An 18226-nucleotide genomic window follows, 5' to 3' on the forward strand; every position below is an offset into this window, starting at 1 on the left:
ACATACTTTGACGACACAGCCATAAAATATAAAGAGTGTAAATATTTTGTCCTGGGTAACAGCCAGCCAAATGTCATCAAGTGAAACCACGGTCAAAATGCACTGCACGCGGATGTGGGAGGGGCGGAAAGAGGCTGAAAGCAGGTAGATAAAGCATTTACCCCTAATGACTTACCTTCAGCGGAGCAGACTAGCAACCACCATGGACATCGGCACGGCAATTTTAATAATTGGCTTCGCTGCTCTCGCTGCAGCCTTCCTCCTTCTGGTAATTGGACTTGTGTACTCTGCGCTGATGGATTCAGACATTCCTCGTGGGGTCGCAAATAGTGGGAAACTGCACATGGTTCATGGCTTGTTTGTTGGAATAGCAATTGTGGTGAGTATCTTGCAGCATCTATGTTTGTGCTTATTATTTCATGTCCCCTTCATGTTCCGCGTGTGTTCCGGTTAACCTTTTTTTATTATTAAATTCGCTTGTACCTTTAGTGTACTGTCACGGATAATGCATCTGCTTGTGCAAGAGAAAAGAAGAAAAAAAACCCTCTTTCAGGCCCTTGTCCTTTCTTTGTCCTCCAGCAACTGATAAAGCGTAGATCAGAGGACTTTTAGATAAGAAATCAAGCCTTACGAAGGTGTAAAAAGAGGCAAGGTCATGTGTTCCACTTCTTTGATGTTGTCATAGTAAATATGCTCTCGCAGAGAGAATAACTTTCCCCTTGACTTTACCTCTCAAAAACACTTTCTTTGTTTTTGTTTGAAACATTGTCTGTGGTTTCTCCCCTCAAAGGGCCGGATCCTTCATCGCCTGAGTATTTGTCATCAGGTCAGCTTCATTCGGTGGTTTGTGGCCTGTTTCCTGACTCGCTTGAAGCCGGTTCCAGCGGGCCTGCGAGTGAAGGACCTGATGTTCTCTCAGGTCCCAGTGCGACTCTATGAACCCACCACTATGTGTGACGGCTTGAGAAGAGGTCTCGTGTATTTCCATGGAGGAGGATGGGTGTTGGGCAATATAGGTAGGCTATACAAAGTTCACATCATTTATTGAAGTAAAAGTAGAATTGACAATACATAAGTATCATTTGACCATATAAATGAGATTCATATATTCACATACATGGTTGAGGAGTTTGACTCGGAGATATAAAATGATCGTTTATGTATGTGAACACAAATGTGTTGGTCAACTGATGTCAGATTATGTTTCTAAACTTAAATTATGCAAATAAACCATAAATAGCATCAGAAGACTTTAAAAGCAAGTTCCTGTCCTCTGTATGACTTTTGGCCTGGACAGGTCTTCCCTTTATTTTAGATTTGGCTCAAGGACTGAGCTTTACAATTATTTTTATATTTCTGTGGAAAAAAAGGGGAAAGAAAGATGGGTTGAGTGTGCAGTCTCTTCCGCAAACTTCTGGGGTTTGTCTTTTTTTTAAATCATGTGTATTATGTCCTGGTGGTGCTAAAGTCTGGCTTTTTTATATGTCGTTGGGCAGTTTGATCTTTAACAATTCACCACAATTTTTAAGATCCCCATATTTATAAATATTAGGTAACTGCAAAAGAAAAAATACAGAAGATTCACGAAGACATTTTGGAGTTAAAGAAAGTCGAAAAATATAGAAATACTTCAATGGTGCAATGTGTAATGCCTAGCCACATGCTCCACTGGGTCCATACAATCTAAATGTACAGTCATTGTTATAAAAAAAGGAACTACTATTGAACAGCAGGGCAAAAATATGCAAAATTCAACCAAACTGCTATCTTTTAATCTTCACATATGGTGTCCGCCTCTAGTTTTGTAAGCCATCTGTATGTTTCTGCCACTAGCCGGGGACTCTATGGTCCAGGTTCTTTTGGATAGTTTGTTCATTCGATTGCATCCAAAGTGGCTGAAACAAGAAAACAACCAGTACCTTCGTCTCATCGTCCCTGTGTACAGGAGACCACCCCGCCGCAAGGTGGACAGACGCCCAGTCAGCAGCCGCGATGGCTCTCTGGTGCAAGTCACTTTCTAGTTTCTGCCACTTTGGATTCAATTCAATAAACAAACTATCAAAACGCACGGAGGGCTTTTCCAGCAACCGGGATGGGTGTATTATTGATCAGCCCTTGTGGCAGCTCTACTCCCTCGCCCTCTGGACTGAGGGCAGACTGGACCCTACAGACTGGACTGGTTGATCTTACACGTTGCACCTTTAAATTAACTACAAAAGTGTTGTAATTTCCATCAGTATCATCATAATGTGCTTTCTGAATACACAAAAGGATATGAGTGTGGGTGGAGAGAGAAACAGAGTCATGATGTGTCTGCAGTGCTTGGTCGCTTCATATAAGAGACCCCGACAAATCTTCTGCTCACTGCGATGCCCTGCTAATCCTGAACAGATTCCGTTGATGAAGTCTGTCGGCACATCGCCAAGGAGTCAGACACCACCGTGGTTTCTGTTGGGTACCTAAACATTTGAATGCACACAAATATCCCAAACTAGTTTTGACTTCCAAAGAGCCAGAATTTGACATATCGTTCCTCCGTCTTCCCTCCCAGTTACCGATTAGCCCCGGAGCACAGGTACCCTGCCCAGCTGGACGACTGTGAGACAGCACTGTGTCACTTCCTGTCTGTGGCTGAGGCAGAGTTTAGCGTGGACTCTGACAGAGTGGCAGTCGGAGGGGACAGCACTGGGGCCAACTTGGCAGCAGCGCTGTGCCAAAGGCTGTGCCAAAGGCTGGCGAGGACAGAGGTCGGACATCTGCCATTCCCCTGCGCTCAGGTCCTCATCTACCCAGCCCTGCAGATGGCGGATTTCAACCTGCCCTCATACCAGCAAAATCATGCTGTGCCCATATTGTTTCGTGGCCGTATGGCGTTCTACTTCCTGCAATACCTCAGTGGGGACATGTCTTTGTGCCAGGACTTGTTGGAAGGAAGCCATGTCCCCACTGAGCTTAAGCCACGCTATAAGGAGTGGCTCTCCCCGTCCAACCTTCCCCCCGAGTTCCTCGTGCGGGGTTACAGTGAGTGCCCAACCGCGGATTATGATGGGCAGGTGTATCACGCTATCAAAGCTGGTTTGGAACATGAGGTCTCACCTTTACTGGCGGACGATGCACTCATTCAGAAAACACCTCCCACATTCATCCTCACCTGCGAGTACGACGTCCTGAGGGACGATGGGATTCTTTACAGGAAACGACTGCTGGACTTGAGAAAGGGTGTCAAGTGGCGACATGTGGCGGATGGTTTTCACGGCATGATTGCTTTTTTCAATCAGGGCTGGCTCACCTTTCCCTCTGCAGTGCAGGTTGTGGACAGTGTCGTTGACTACATGAGAACTCTGTGAAGATCATGATCATGCCATGCACTTTATTCTGCTTTCCATTTTGTTTTACATTTAAAATAAAACTTGCCTAAAGTGACAGAGTTTTCTCCTTCATTTTAAAAGTATATAGTACAAATAGGACACACACACAAAAATCAACAGACAAAACCTGTTTCATTCCAAAAATGAAAAGTAGCCTGCGGTCACAAGAGTCTGGCACCATTTTAACAATGCAGAGTATATGCTAAAATGTCAATTCCACGCCCCAGTCTTAAGGACTGTATCTCCTTTTAACACAGATGTAAGACATCTCCCATTTGCTTCTAGGATACTCTGCTTCCCTTCCCTTGCAGTGTTTGCTGTATCCATAGCAACAGAGCTCTTCTATTTCCCCTCCACTGCCTTTGCCATGATGGGACCAGGTGAACGCACCTACACGCTATCTGTTTCAGCTAACCATGTTCTAACAGGACTTCATAGCTCCCCGGTAAGGTGCGTTTGACACCAGGTAAAGCATGCACCAAACAGGGACGGCAAAGGATAAATGGGCCCAACCCGGCTGGAGGATAGAGCAGAAGTATTCAAACAAAGTGCTTTTAGGCAACTGGGCGGAAGAAAGACTTCAGGTAGGCCTTTTGTCTGCTTATTGTCTATTTCGCTTTTGTGCGAGTGTCACAATAATATGTTCTGATTCAAGCATACATCTTCAATTGAATGTGAGAACACAGGCTATCTGAAGCCTTTTCTTCCAGTGGCAGCCTGCCAAGGGTTTTGCAGCACCTCTGTTGGTAGTCGAATCTATAGCAAAGTGATTAGGCAGCCTCAGTTCAGCTACCTCAGCACAGCCTCCTGCTGGGAGAGGCCAGAGCTGGAGACTAATTGGATCGACGTGAGGTTCGGCCACGGGGTGCTGGTTCAGGATCTGAGAGGAGAAATGACTTTAGAAACACTGTACAACAGTGTGGATCGAATGTGAAGCGTGAGCTTTTGCTGATCATTGCACTGGGCTCATTGCACATGTCCCTGTATACACCCCCCCCCCCCCCCCACACACACACACTCTCCTGTTTGCGACGTCTGTTTATTATGTCAGCCGCAGTTCACTCGGGAGCCACAGACAGCCAACAGCACCAGTCGTGTAGACCACCGGCCCCACTGGGACTTCAAGCCAGACGCCTCTGAGCGGAGATCTGCCCTGCTGAGAGCTGAGGTCAACCTTTTAACTGCTCATTCACGCCATTAACACCAATAGAATGCCTGTCACGACCCTGCAAGTCAGGGCTTTCTTCTCTAGATTGTGGCCACTTCTGCTTAATATTGACAGCCAAGATAATGGCTTGTGATAAAACAAGTTTCTGGTTGGACTCAGCAGTCATGAAAAATGTGTAAAATCATCAGTCCTACTGGGCACTTAAAAGGCTAGTTCGTGTCATTTTCTGCTGTCACATGTTAAACCTCTTGAGGCTTATTGTTAAAGAGCAGGCCATGCCCTTCGTATCTTAATCCAGTGAAGGCCAATACATGCAGGCCGTGTTGAGACTAATGTGCATCGAATTCCAGGGGCTTCCATCCAAGCTGCTATTTGCCCACAATGGCCCACCGTCCTCTCATTACTTGGTCACGCACTATGAAGAGCGCTACCCGCGTGAGCAGACCAACACCCGGCCCTGGCGTCCGGACAGCTTGACAAGGCAGCTTCAGAGGTCTGAACGGCCAATTTCCGGTAATTATCATATGGTATTATTATACATGGCGAATTGCATATCAAACCATCCCGGCACCAGCGCAGAGTAAACATACTTCAGAGTATTTCATTTTGTATGGACATAACACATCAGCAGTTGTGCTCATGAATATTTAAATGTCGGTGGCCCCAGATGCCTTTTATTGTTCCAAATCAGTCACCAGTGTAATTAATGGTTGCAGTAACATGACCGTTAACTTTCTCTTCTGTGTGCCTTTATAGCCCTTCCAACCAGCTCCGGCCCGCGGCAGTACACAGAGCATTTGCGTTTGGAAACGCAGCAGTCACTCCTCCCATCGCTGACAGTGTACAGGTCAGCATACCAGAGGCACCCACTTAGCGCCTTCTGCCAGAGCCGCCTTGCCAGGGCTCCGCGGATGCTCTCCAGCCACCTCCATGCAGCCAATCACACCAACAAGGACCTGGATCTGAGGCGGCGGTCACTACCACAAATCCCAGATATCTGTTTGAGTCAACTTCCACAATCACAACAGGCCCAGAGACAACAATGCGGCTCATGAATTGCCTCACATGCTGTTTGGTCATTTCTTTGTCATTTTTTTTGGTGTTGCTGTGTGTTGCTGTGTGTTTTCTCTTTAGTATTAGTCAGCGACATGAGAGAGAGAAAAAAAAATGAACAGACCAAACCGTTTGGGAAATCAAAAGGAATTTAAAAAATGAAGCATGATACTCATAATGTCGCTGTGAGGACTGCTGTGAATTTACTGTTTGTTGTGTGGTGAGTTGCAGTGTTTATATATGCATATGGATACACATGTGTGATTGTTTGCAAGACAGAGAAAGGAAGGGGCTATAAATTACGTCCGCCCTTCCAGAGGATAATTACATGCATATTATCACTCTCTAGTCTCTACACCCTTGATATGTGAACTCCGAATGAGCTGTTACCTGTAAACAAATAAATCAAGTGTCGATGCCAGAACTGACCTGGGTATTGAGGCAAACCAGAGGCCATGAGTCATCCCAGGCAACATCTGAAGTGAAGTGTCTTATCTCCTGTTCCATTTGGTGTTTTGTTACAGGGGATCAAAGTGTTTAATTAGGGAGAGTCAAAGACGCTTATGTTTGATGGTCAACCATCTGCGTCTGCCTCCCTTCCCCCCCGCCTGCCTGCTGTCTTCCCGTGCAGCTGAAGCCCTCTGTCTCACCCACCGTTTAGCTAGCGAGTCACTCCACTGAGGTGACATGCAAGGCATCGCCTCGGTGCTGTGGGAAGTCGAGAGCTTAACATGTCTTACCCAAAGCCCTGTTGAGTTTGCCCTGTGAGCCACATGATGGCGCTATAGCAGCACGTCACTCTCTTGAACTTGTCTGTGTCTTTAAAAGTCCTCAGCATTACAATGACAAACTTGACGAGTGATGAACTTCGAAATGATTACTTGTAGCATTCTTTGTAGACATAGATATAGAATAGACATTTGGTTTAACACCTGTGTTGATTAATATGCAATGAATGACACTCATTTATTTCTTTGATGTTTATGAAACAACAGATATCAAAACAAATATATTTAGTAGGTACACGGTCAAAGACTTTGCTCAGTCAAGATTAAAACAAATACACTTCTTTCTGGCCTCCAAAGGAGAGTACCGGTACCTAAAATCCCCAAAATAACAGCAAGTCTTTTCAAAAGTAGTGACAAATGCTTTCAGAAGCCCAGCTATTTGTATTGTATGACAAACCCATTTACATCTTGTCATATTTAAAGAGCAACTGTAGACAATTGCATTGTATCCAGGCCACTGTGTAAGTTATATGTGTGCCCTACACAGTGATAGATTACCACCATATTGCTCAATCTCTGAAATGTGTTGGAGTCGAATGAGCTCATTTACTCCAAGTCTTATTTATAAATGATCTAAAGAGGTTAAGCAGCTAGGATGATATAAAACTAACTCAATGGCAGGAGGGAGTGGCAAATCAAAGAAGCAAACAATTTACACGGCGGCTCATCCGTATATCTAAGCAAACAGTAGTTTGGCGACCATTAGGAGTCTGATACTTTGCATCTACTGCCAGGGGCCGTGACATAACGAACACACATTTTTTTGTACCACACCCAATTCAAGACAGTAGCAAATAGAAGCTTTGTGGCTTTGTGGAAAGGTTATCTTAATAACACCACAGAGAACAGACAACACAGTGATTACAGTTTTGCAGTAACATTTGGGGCTGAGTCAAGCATACAGCAAAACCCACTCAGTCAACAAGAAACGTCACGTAAAGCATGAAGCTCTTGTTGGGGATACTCCATCACCACCTAATCTTATCATTAATGGAAAACTGAATCCTCCTTCACACGCTGGTGTGTCGAGGTTCCTTATCAGGGAGTGAAAGGACAAAAGGGAAAGGTATTCCCTTCACTGCAGTGAGGACACTCATATTCTCATCTTTGAAACCTGGGGAGATCTCATCCGCCTCGAACATCATGGTGAACTGCCGGCTGATACAATAGATCGTGCCGTCCAACATGACACACTGGAATGCGGGGCAGCGCTGAAGCCTTTTGGAGCCGCACTCGTACCACATTCGAGCCACCGTGTGGAAACGGTACACGCTGACACCCAGCAGGGGGTTGACCTCAAACCGATACAGAAATCTCCCCACAGCTATGATATCTGCAGTTCTGTCTTTGCTGCCTACCAACAGACTTGGCTTCCAGCTGTTGGTTTTGGGGCTGTAGCGCAGCAGCATATATCTAAGAGTTCCCCCAGAGACAAAAAGCTCTCCCCTGCTCACTGTGACGTGATGTGCCACAGCAAATGTATCATTAGGCAGTGGAGCCACGAACGTCCATCTGTCCAATCGCGGGTCGTAGCGCTCCACAGAGGAGAGGCACTCCCCTCCGATGGCGTAGATGTAGCCCTCCAGTGCTGCCAGTTTGCAGCTGGGCCTGGCTTCATTCATAGGACTGATCTCCTTCCAAATTGATGTCAAAGGATTGTAGCAAAACACTCGCTTTGAGGGTGTCATTTCCCTCTCGGTGCCTTGGCAGCCCACTGCCACAAACAAGTAGTTATCCATTGTGCACATGGCACAGGCTTTAGAGATGACCTCCTGTGGGATCAGGCAGAGTATATGCCAGGCGTCTTTGTAGTCATCATAACAGTACACCGCACTGGACGTCCTCCTCTGCCCTGTCTCCGGTGTCTGCTCGCCTGTGTTCCTCGCACAGTCTTGAGGGTCCATATCTGCCACCATGACAAACCTTCTCCCTCTCATCCTCTGCTTCTGGATTTTCTCCCGCTCATCAGCCATGAGCCGCCCATACAGGTTGGGGTCCCTGAGCACCTGGAGGTAGTTGTCTGACATGACTCCCAGGGCTGCTTGCTGCACAGAGGTCTGGCCATGTTTCTTGGCCAGACACAGCGTCTCCAAACAGTTACCCAGATCAAGTTTATTCTTCAAGCTTTCCGAATCTGTGCCGTCGAGAGTTTTTGCCGGAGGGTGTAAAAATGCTGTTTTAGTCTTTACATCTTCCTCCTCTCCCACGTTAAAGCCTTCGCTGTCTGTTGAGTGAGGGATGGACTCATTGCTGGTTGGGGCCACAGAGCGAGTTTGGAGTTTGGAGTTTGGAGTTGAGACTCTTGTATTTAGAGAGGGGATGGAAAGCTCAGACTGCTCTGTTGCAGACAGATAGCTCTCCTTGCGTAGGAGTACAGGCCTTGCGGGGTGCCTCGGGTTGAGGCTTCCCAGCGAGGAGGGATCCTCAACGGGGCTTTGTGGTAAAACCAGATCACGCATGATGATGGGGCTTAGAGAGGATAGGGGCTCATTGAGGCTGCTGCCACGACTTCCAATTTCCACAGGCTGTGAATCAGAGGTCCTGTGATACTGACTCGGAACGGTGTTCGAGTCTGTTATAGAGTGAGAGGAAGACTCAACATAGCAATCATATATCTTTCCACGCACAATCTGGTCTCCCGTTCCCTCCAGCACAACGTTTGCATCCTCTACTTTGATCTCTGCCTTGGAGAGGAAGCTGGAGTAGGCCCCCTGGTGCTCCAAGTCCTGCCTTAACTCCCTGCCCACACCCACACTGCCCTCCAGCTTCTGAAAAAAGCGAGGGGAGCGGCGCCCCGTTGCACTGGCCATCCCACTCTCAGTTGGATGAGGAAAGTTCAAAGTAGATCCAACTGAAATATTACTGGTGGCAACCTGTGCCTGCTCCTGAGAAGAGAGTTTCTCTCCTTTCATGCTGACATCACGGGTTCTATATGACATACTAAATGCATCCTCGTTCTTTTCAGCTTGGCATGGACAGGCTTCCGCTGCCGTTTCCTTGGAGTTGTCAGATGTCAGGTCATCGGTTGCTGAGTCTGTGTCCGAGGGTCCGGGTCGTTTTCCCCCATCATCGGTGTCATGTTTTGGTGTGCTTCGACATGGTAGTGTCCTCTTGCAGTTTTGGCAGGTTGCTTTCTCTGGCTCTTTGTTGCCTTTGACGCAGAGCTGAATTTCCGCTGCTTCCCTGGAGCTGTAGAACCTGTATGCCCATGCAACCAGCAGCACCGCAGCCACAGAGAGACTCAGTTTCAACACCAGCTCCATGTCTAGTTGGACTCCCAAAAGCTCCACAATTGGCAACGCTGCAGCACTCATGGTGGTGACGATCGGTTGACTGATCCTATTGAATGTTCTTGTCAATGCGTCTCAGTTGACGAGGGCATGCTGTCTGGTTTTCTTTGGGAAGGAGCTGCCGTGATCTGATGACTGTGCCTCTTTGCCAAAGGATCAAGTGTAAAATGATACCTGTCGAGGTACTATTTGCATCCCTGGCTCTGCAGAGGCGGAGCATTGGTCATGCACCTCCTGTGGCAAGTTAGATGCCGGATCCAATAACCATACACACAGTATGTAAATACCTCATAGATCAATATTTGGTTATGCTGTTTGTTAACTCCCCCAAACTCTTCCAAAACCGCACTCTTATTCTGAGCACACGCTAATTCTAACTTTGTTTGAGTTATGTTGTTGTCAGCTCATCTTTTTCTCCGTGTTTAAGCAAACAGGAGTGGCTCAGGTCATACTTTATTCGATCAATTTCTGAAAATGTCTGTAAAACCATCATGACAGATCACATTTCTTAACTGTCTGTAACACACGGCTGTGATCTGCAGGAGGAAGACATGGTTTGAATAAGGGGTGTGGAGTTATGATAGGTGACATTTATCAAATACTTAATAACCAGGATACATCTGTTTGCACAGCCATGCCACAGATCAAAGGTCCTTTTCTGTGCCAGATGCTCGATGAATCTCTCCGAAAATAAGCTGAAGCTTGCTGTCGAACAATAAACTGGCAGTCACTTGGTTTTATAAACACATAGGACTGTTAATAACACAGAGAACCGTCTGAGCCAGATGGAAAGAGCGTCTACAGAGAAACCTGACAGTGTCATTCATTTCCACATGCTAAACATACATCTCTGTCACATGGGATCCGTGTCTCTCAGTCGCCTGCGTCAGGCTGTCATGTGTTGCTGATAACACACTTGAGCGAGTCTGCGGTCAACAGCAGAATAGTGTTTATTTTAGCAGCACTCAGAGGGCGTGTCAGGTGTCCCAGCTGACATGGGCATTGTTTGGACATCCGATAGCCAAGCCTGCAGATGACATAAAGGAAACCGGATTCAGCAGGCATGGTTGAGAACTGAATAATTCACAGATGGTTCCAAAGAGGCTGCTTCTTATCCTCGCCATTGCTCCCAGCTCAGGTGAACTACTTACACTGCTGTGAAAGAATAATACATGACAGTCAGTCGTGTGCATTGCTGTGTGGAACTTTCACCTCTTCTTGCTTGTGCCATTGACTGAACAAGTATAGAAACTTTGTGTTTTTCTGTCCCTGTATACCTATAGAGAATAGTAATGTAGTAAAAAATAAAGGTTCATATTTTCTGACCATCCCATTTCACGAGTCATCAATTCGTCATGGACTTTATCCGTCAGATTCATCCAACCTTTTCAGAAATAAACCTGAACACCATTGATTTATGATGATGGGCAAGCAGAACTATTTCTTTATGTGTGCACACAGGCTTGCTCTTGTTTTTACATTGATGTCCCTATAATTAAGGACCATTACTACCAAGGGGAATAATTAAACGCTTCACGATGATGGCTTGAACAGGAAGTTAAAGAATATGCAAGGGCATATATTTAAAAGGGTCATATGTATTGCCTGTCAGATGTTTCTGGTCCAGGACAGCTTTGAATAAATTGTATGAATTTTTAGTTACATTAAATGTTTATACTTACTATTAACTTGCGGACATTTGTAATACACACACATACACACACAAAGTTATGATGCCCTTTTTCTGTTGGTATGATGATTACATAAAGACAATTTGCACTCTCTAATGCATTCAGAAATGGCGATGGAGCTCTTTTGACAGCTGAGTTAAGATGCTATACTGTAGGTAGGACACGGATTTGCGCCTTTTGCTTCCCTCACTGAAAAAATAAAAACAAATAATTCAAAGCGCATATGACTGACTCTTAATAAAGTTTGTGCTATCTCATCTCCAGAATGCAGGAATATGGATTGTACTTTGGAAAGGTGAGGCGATATCCCAAACGGAAAGGTCTACCCTTTCTGTTCGACTAAGCTTTAGAAATCTCCCCTCTTACCTCCTACCTGATTTAAAGATTAATCCCTCAATACGCGTTGTGTCCTTAGAATAGCTTAAAATGCAATTCTTGTGAGGTCCAAAAAATGCAGGATTATTCCGCACTAAGCCGCCCTTCACTGTGTGGGAGAGAGTACAAACTGGAAAGGGTTCCCAGCAATGCCAGAATCTCCTTCAAAAGCCATGTTGGGACAGTACAATAAGAAATATCTGAAACAAAGTCAGCTTTGGAGTTTGCCTGTAATTGAACAGGTATACACAGTCTCTGTCTTTAGGCAGACTGCCCTTCAAATTTCCGTCATATGGGGAGATTACTATCAAATGAGATTGTAAACAATCCCTGCAATAATCTAGATGTGCAGCCAAGAGCAATATTAGATACTGTATGTTACCTGTAGCAGGAATCAGAGGTGACTGGAGGATGCACATCTACTGCTGAACATGTCAAACACAGTGGTATAAGTAAAGTCAAGGCTGGTACGTTTTATCATCTCTCCATTTTAATACAGGTGAAATGAAACAAATGCAACAACCCTGTTTACACACGCTGCCTCGAGTGAGCACCTCCCTGGAATGGTGGCTAGGATGATCCCACTAGTACTGTAGATGTCCGGGTAAGAGTTACGCATTGTACACAATGTAGGTCACTTAAGATAGTATGTCACAAGTGAATAACTGGATTACAGGCCAGTGACAATGAGTTGCAGTGCTGTCAATTGCAACACACTAAAAGGAGAATCTTCAAACGTCACATGCACCACAACCCCAAAACAACAGACATATGTTTGATTTTTTTTTTTTAAATGTCATTGGAGAACTGCTAGATATAAAAAGCCCAAATGAGAAACAGAAAGGCTTTGTTGTTGTTTCTGTCCTTTTAGCCAAGAATGATCTCTGAGAACAGTGTTGAATGAAGTACAAACAAAGGTGGAGAAGTGTAAACTCCAGCTATATCAGCAACCATCCCTCACCACCACCACCCATATAACCTCTTCAATTATTTTCAATATTTACACTGATGTACACAAAATACACTCAAAAAGGAGATTTTTTTTTCTAGTTTCTTAATGCATTTGAATCCTTTTCTACATTCCGCGCCATCAGAAAAAAAGGAAAAGAAGTTCTCTTGGAGCATCTGTGTTTGTTCCCCCGTGGTTTATCAGCTTGTTGCTAATCAGGTGCATCCCAGGACATGTAACAGATGGGTGTGGTTGATATGGTGGCGCATATCCAGCCAGTTCCACTTCTCACATTTCAGTCAACACCAATGACATCTTGACTCAACAAAATAAAATCCAAATGCTTTTTTTTTTTCTTTTTCCATTTCAACTCATCAGATTTTATTGATCAACAGGCAGACGTGGGACAGGAAACAAAAAAGGGTGTAAATGGGCAGGGCTATATAGGGGCTGGTTATTGTCATGTGCATCATGTTGTTCTTTTGATATCATTATCTTGGTTATTATTTCATTACAAAAAAAACAAACAGTGGAGCACCATCCTGAGATGGCACTGTTTCCTGATCGACTGACGCATGGAGAGCCTGTTGATGACTGGAGAAGGCTTGCAGGGTTTGTGGGTGTGTGTCAGTTTCTGTGTGCATGTGTGGATGTTGTGTAAGAAGGGCAAGTATGTGTGTGTACGTGTCAGGGTGAGAGTGTCTCGGATGAGAGGTTTCACGTCAGTTCCGCTGTCACTGTGAGGACAAGTGCCATCCACGTTAGCCCGAGCATGTCCACGCGTGAAGCTCCATCTACAAATCAAAGAAACAGTCAATAAGACAGAGACACACTTCCCCATTCTTCTTTTCATCAATCAGCAAATCATATTTCCAAAACAGTGTTTTAATATATTATTCCCAATTTTCATGACTCGTAGTAACCCTGTTCAAATTCAATGACTGTGATTCATTGCCAGCAGGGGGCGACTCTGAAAATAAGTCTGATCGTATAGAAGTCTATAAGAAAATGACCCTACTTTAGACTTATTACCTCAGTAAACATTGTAAACATGAGTTGATGGTCTCAATAGCTAGTTTCAAGTCTTCTTCAATACAGCAAGATGTTCATTGAGTATATTATGGTCCCATTTAGAGTCAAATAGATGATAATTTGAATTTTTTTCTCTATGGGGTTCTTTGAAGTACACAATAATAAACAATCACGTCAATGCCCTATATGATAAATTAGCTCAAAGGACTTTAGAAAATGTACAGCAGACTCCAAATACAGATTACAAAAAAGCCTCCAAAAATCTGAAAAAAATATCCCTGTCCCAGGACGGACAGACAGGCAATAGACAATACAATCATGGACAATCAGTATGACAAAATATAGATGTATTGTAAATATATATGAAGAATATGGATCCGGGAGAATGTCGACATCTATAGGGATAGCACTACACCCAAAGATATCCCCACGTTACCTTTGGTGCAGTTTCGACAAACACAAAAATGGCTTTTCTTTCCCAATATTTGAAGAATCCTCAGATAAAAATGGACCGATATTTTTACGCGTTGGACTTGTTGTTCTATGGCCCACAGCAGGCAGACTCGATTATAGAATGAGAACAGAGACAGCAGCTTTATGCATCTATTGTTTTCTGTAGCTCCCTCGTGGGCAACTTACATAGAGGACTGTGAAACTGGAGCTTCTGTGGGAGGAAAGTTGTGACATGTGACATGATATAACCAATCGTTTGTTCAGATTGTGCCAAGATTGGGACGAGGTAAGTGTGGGCCTGACTCAGTAGAGTCAAATTTGGATCTGGTAGTGGTTAGACCCTGTAATTCAGTCTTGTAAGTCAAATATTGTTCCCTGAGAAACACTGATTGAATCATTAATTGGATCATAAAACAGCAGAATCTCATCCCGACTGTTCATATTTTGCTGCTTGGGCAGAAGCCCCCAGGATCTTTTTGCGTAGTATCTTGAAGCAGAAGCTTTGTGCATAGTAAGCGTTGTAAAAATGTGGTTAAGGTAAGACAGCTCTTTAGTTAGGATGACAAAAAACATCATGGTTTGGCTTAAAACAAGTACGCATAACGTCAGGTGACATAACCCAATCAGTAAAAAAATCCCTCAACTTTACGTTTCACACGGGACACGAATTGCCGGTCTGCTGAGTAAAAGTCCTGTCTTTGTTTGACCCATTCACCACTATTCCCTCCCAGGCTTTACGGACTTTCCTGCTCTTATACTATGTACGTCTCATACAGGCGCTAAAGGGTCGTAGGGACACTGCCTAAGTGTCTGGATTTGACACCCCTGAGCGTGTGACCAGGCTGCGTTAAAAATTTGGATCATATGTTTGTTGGGATTGTTTATTATTGACTCCATAATAAACGTAAATCTCCATAGAACTCCATAATCTTGACATGTCATACATAACATATTCCACTCCAGTCTGACGAAACAAAAAAACAACAACTAGATCTTCTCGATAAGTACTTCATCTCATTCTGCAATGGGCTCATCCAACCACAAGATCATCATCCGAGGTCCCCTTCCATGATACAATCAGAGATGCAAGTCGCCCAGCCATCTGTTTCCCTTCAGGTCTTTGGCTCAGACCTCAGTGCATTTCTGCCAACCTGAATTTCAACTGGGACTCATTTCAGAGGCAACGTGCCCTTTTTAACAAAGTATGTCTCAACCTCAGTCGCTGAAAACACAACACTTCCCTTTTGCATGTGAAAAGTTAGCCGCGGCTATGACACAGCTGTTTGCACTCCTACCAGTCTGGTCGCTGCCTCTGATCTGACCTCTGTTCATCAGAGGATTTGGCGCTGTTAATAATGACAGATGTGATCACTTAATTATCGCTCCTGGCTTGTATTGTACTGTTCATTTTTTGGGTCAATGTATGCAAAGTCCATAAGTTGAGACTTTGTTTGTTGTAATCAATTTCTTTTTGTGATTGCACGGCCGTGTCTCAGCCAAGATGATGCACTGTGCCCACAATAACGTCACAACCCCACACTTTTGATGCTTCCACCAGCCTAGGCTGACAGGTACTCTGCGGCAGAAAACATGTCACATTTTAGTCCTCAATTATGCGACTAGGCACATGTGGGGTGACCTCTCGGGGCCATGTTGTACACCAATTTGACTTGCATGCAAGGCATGTCTGCGCATCCATGCTGACCTGATTCTGTCCTTGCTGTGACACACCTGCTCCCGCGCTTACCATAGCATTTGCATTTTCAGATTTGCATCCCAACGATACGACGAGCAGGCAAGGTGGGGAAAGAGAGAGAGGAGGAAAACAAGAAGCAGAAGGAAGCGGGACAGATAACTAGAGTGTGGGGGAGGACGAGAGACACATGATAAGATGCTTTTTTTTGGAGTAGGAAGCAGGAAAAGTGATAAAAAGAATGAAGCCAATGTCAGACTACGAGACGGTTCATATCTCCTCTGACTGGGGCGGCTCGGCTAAAAGACCGCTCGCATGCCATCTGCTTGGGAAGCTGTTCTCACTGTATGCTGGGACAAACATGGGCGTCGCATACATGCACAAGGGATTATTGCACTATGAAACCATAACATTCAAATTCATTTTCCAGTTCATCAACAACAGCTCAAAAACTATTACAATACTGGCGTTTAATTGCTGCGTGACACATAAGTAACAATCTGCATTTAGTGCACATCATTGGTGTATTTTACAAAGTAACATTGAGGTTTCTTTGATTAATAATTAATAAATGCATACGTAGGTGGACTGACCTAGACATGCTTCTATTTTATAGCCAGTTATCGAGCTTGGTGGAAATGAAGCTTCCATAAACTTATACATGAGCTGTTATAGAGCCTCCTCTTATGGTTCATTTAGTTTTTCTCAGACCATCTAAACTCTGATTGCTATTTCTGTGGAGTCGCCACTCTCATTTCAGTCTTGGTTCCTTCCAAATGTGTCCGTTTCGCCAGAATTTTGTCTTTTTTTACATTACAGCATAATCTGCACTGACCATAAGGCATGTGTGCCTGCATCTAAATCAGAGATTGTAAACTAGGCTGAAGAGGGAAAGTAAGAATTATAAATATGATTGAAGGCAAAGAGACGTGAGGGAGAGGGAAATAAGGGCGGTGAAAAAAAGAGCAACCAGAAATGAATGAAAAGGAAAGAGAGGCTTGCATTGGGAGACAGAAAGTGAGTATGAAAAGTCAAAGTGGAGGAGAGGAGAGACTGAAAGAGAAAGAGAGAGAGAGAGGGAGTGGCAGAGAAAAGGGAGAGATGGAAAGGTTGTTGTCACAGGCCTGCGGCTTCTCCTGACAATCCCTCATCTTTACATATGATAATCTCAGAAGCCGCAAATGAGCCACTACTGCACATATGAAACACCAATAATCTGACACTCAACCAAAAGTGACAGGCTCGGTTAGTCATTGGGAGAGGCTTGTCGCTCGCTGCTGCTGAACATCGCTGAAGATTAATCCTGACGGAATCACTCTCTCGCAGTCTATCTGGGAAAAGGCATTCAGGACAGAATGAGAATCAACATCCACCTTTCAATACTTGTAATGTTGAAAGCCACAGCGTCAGGGAGAGTTTGCTTCTCTGATCAGCGTCACGTTTGCTTTCTGAGAGAACAGACTGCGCTGGCACATTTTGTTCTCCCATTACAAACAGCAATCTCTGAAAATATGACAATCAAGCAATACAGCGGGAATCACGGGGCTCACGTAACACACACTCAAAGCTATAGTCGTGAAATACTTACTGTTCTGATTCTGTGTGTTTTTCATCATGCTTGGATTCTCTGTTGGAAAGAAAGACAAAAAGATCAATGGTGAGATGACCAGAAGATGTAGCCATTACTGAGAGACCGAGTGGCTCAGTGAATGAAGGGAGGATTTAATAAGAGGATAATGAGCACGAGACGGAGAAATACAGAGTAAGATAAAAATAATAAGAATAAGTCATGACTGACAGAGATAGTGGCTTTCTAATGACGCTGAACTCTGACGTCTCTGAAGCACGTGTTGAACGGAACGTCCCCAGTGAGAAACACTGGGCCTGTTAATGGAACTGGGAGCACAGAGCACTGCACCAGAACAAGCAGGACACTCTCAGTAGCAGTGAGACCAGGCAACTACAACCGAGGCCAGACAGTCTGGGAAAGAGGTTTTGGAGAAATTGACTCCACCTTTAATAAACAGCGCCGACGTCTACCCTGCACAATGCACTCTGACAGTGTGCTTTCAGTCCTCGGAGGGCTGAAGTAATTGCAAAGGAAGAAGCAGGAGGGTTTGCAGAGTATTAGCAACACGCCTAAATTCTACTCCGTGAGCTATTTTTTTTTGACTTCACATATACAGCGCGGTGTGAAGCTCTTCTGGTCTCACTGCAGCCGCATTAACACAGCAGCTCCTCGGAGAGGCACAGGGAAATGAGTGTGTGCAGTCTGCGTATCCCGGCTCGTGTTTGCGTGCACCTGTTTGCATAAGCATACATATCTGCATGTTTCTGCATGTGTGTGCAGTTCGGTTGGTGTGTGT

At 44.6% G+C, this 18226-nt stretch overlaps 4 protein-coding genes across 4 annotated transcripts in view; 2 read left to right on the top strand and 2 right to left on the bottom strand.

Annotated features, from left to right (window-relative positions):
- Positions 1-202: 202 nt before the first annotated feature.
- aadacl4 (arylacetamide deacetylase-like 4) lies at positions 203-3347 on the top strand (the record flags this gene model as incomplete). Its single annotated transcript, XM_079265299.1, has 4 exons — positions 203-379; positions 791-1016; positions 2392-2455; positions 2552-3347. The coding sequence occupies 4 exons, from the start codon at positions 203-205 to the stop codon at positions 3345-3347; spliced, it is 1263 nt and encodes a 420-aa protein (XP_079121425.1).
- A 494-nt stretch (positions 3348-3841) lies between these two features.
- cfap107 (cilia and flagella associated protein 107) lies at positions 3842-5591 on the top strand (the record flags this gene model as incomplete). The annotated part of the gene is made up of 4 exons (XM_079296629.1): positions 3842-3952; positions 4426-4536; positions 4887-5049; positions 5293-5591. 4 exons carry the CDS (start codon positions 3842-3844, stop codon positions 5589-5591), a joined length of 684 nt encoding a protein of 227 aa, XP_079152755.1.
- A 1081-nt stretch (positions 5592-6672) lies between these two features.
- klhdc7a (kelch domain containing 7A) lies at positions 6673-9755 on the bottom strand. Its single transcript, XM_079265480.1, has one exon. It carries the CDS (start codon positions 9689-9691, stop codon positions 7388-7390), a length of 2304 nt encoding a protein of 767 aa, XP_079121606.1. The 5' UTR covers positions 9692-9755; the 3' UTR covers positions 6673-7387.
- Positions 9756-12788: 3033 nt separating this feature from the next.
- Positions 12789-18226, bottom strand: part of igsf21a (immunoglobin superfamily, member 21a) — a gene marked incomplete at its 5' end in the record, with an annotated part of 183815 nt that continues 178377 nt past the window's right edge. The window contains 2 exons of the mRNA XM_079266188.1: positions 12789-13476; positions 17449-17487. Of these exons, the coding sequence (XP_079122314.1) occupies positions 13400-13476; positions 17449-17487 (116 nt within the window). The 3' untranslated portion in view covers positions 12789-13399. The remainder of the gene's footprint in view (positions 13477-17448; positions 17488-18226) is intronic.

Source organism: Melanostigma gelatinosum (assembly GCF_949748355.1).
Source record: "Melanostigma gelatinosum genome assembly, chromosome: 3".
Lineage (NCBI taxonomy): Eukaryota > Metazoa > Chordata > Actinopteri > Perciformes > Zoarcidae > Melanostigma > Melanostigma gelatinosum.

What these genes read in the sequence shown, in the direction of transcription:
- klhdc7a (XM_079265480.1), bottom strand. Translation starts at nt 9,691, where the DNA reads ATGAGTGCTGCAGCGTTGCCAATTGTGGAGCTTTTGGGAGTCCAACTA.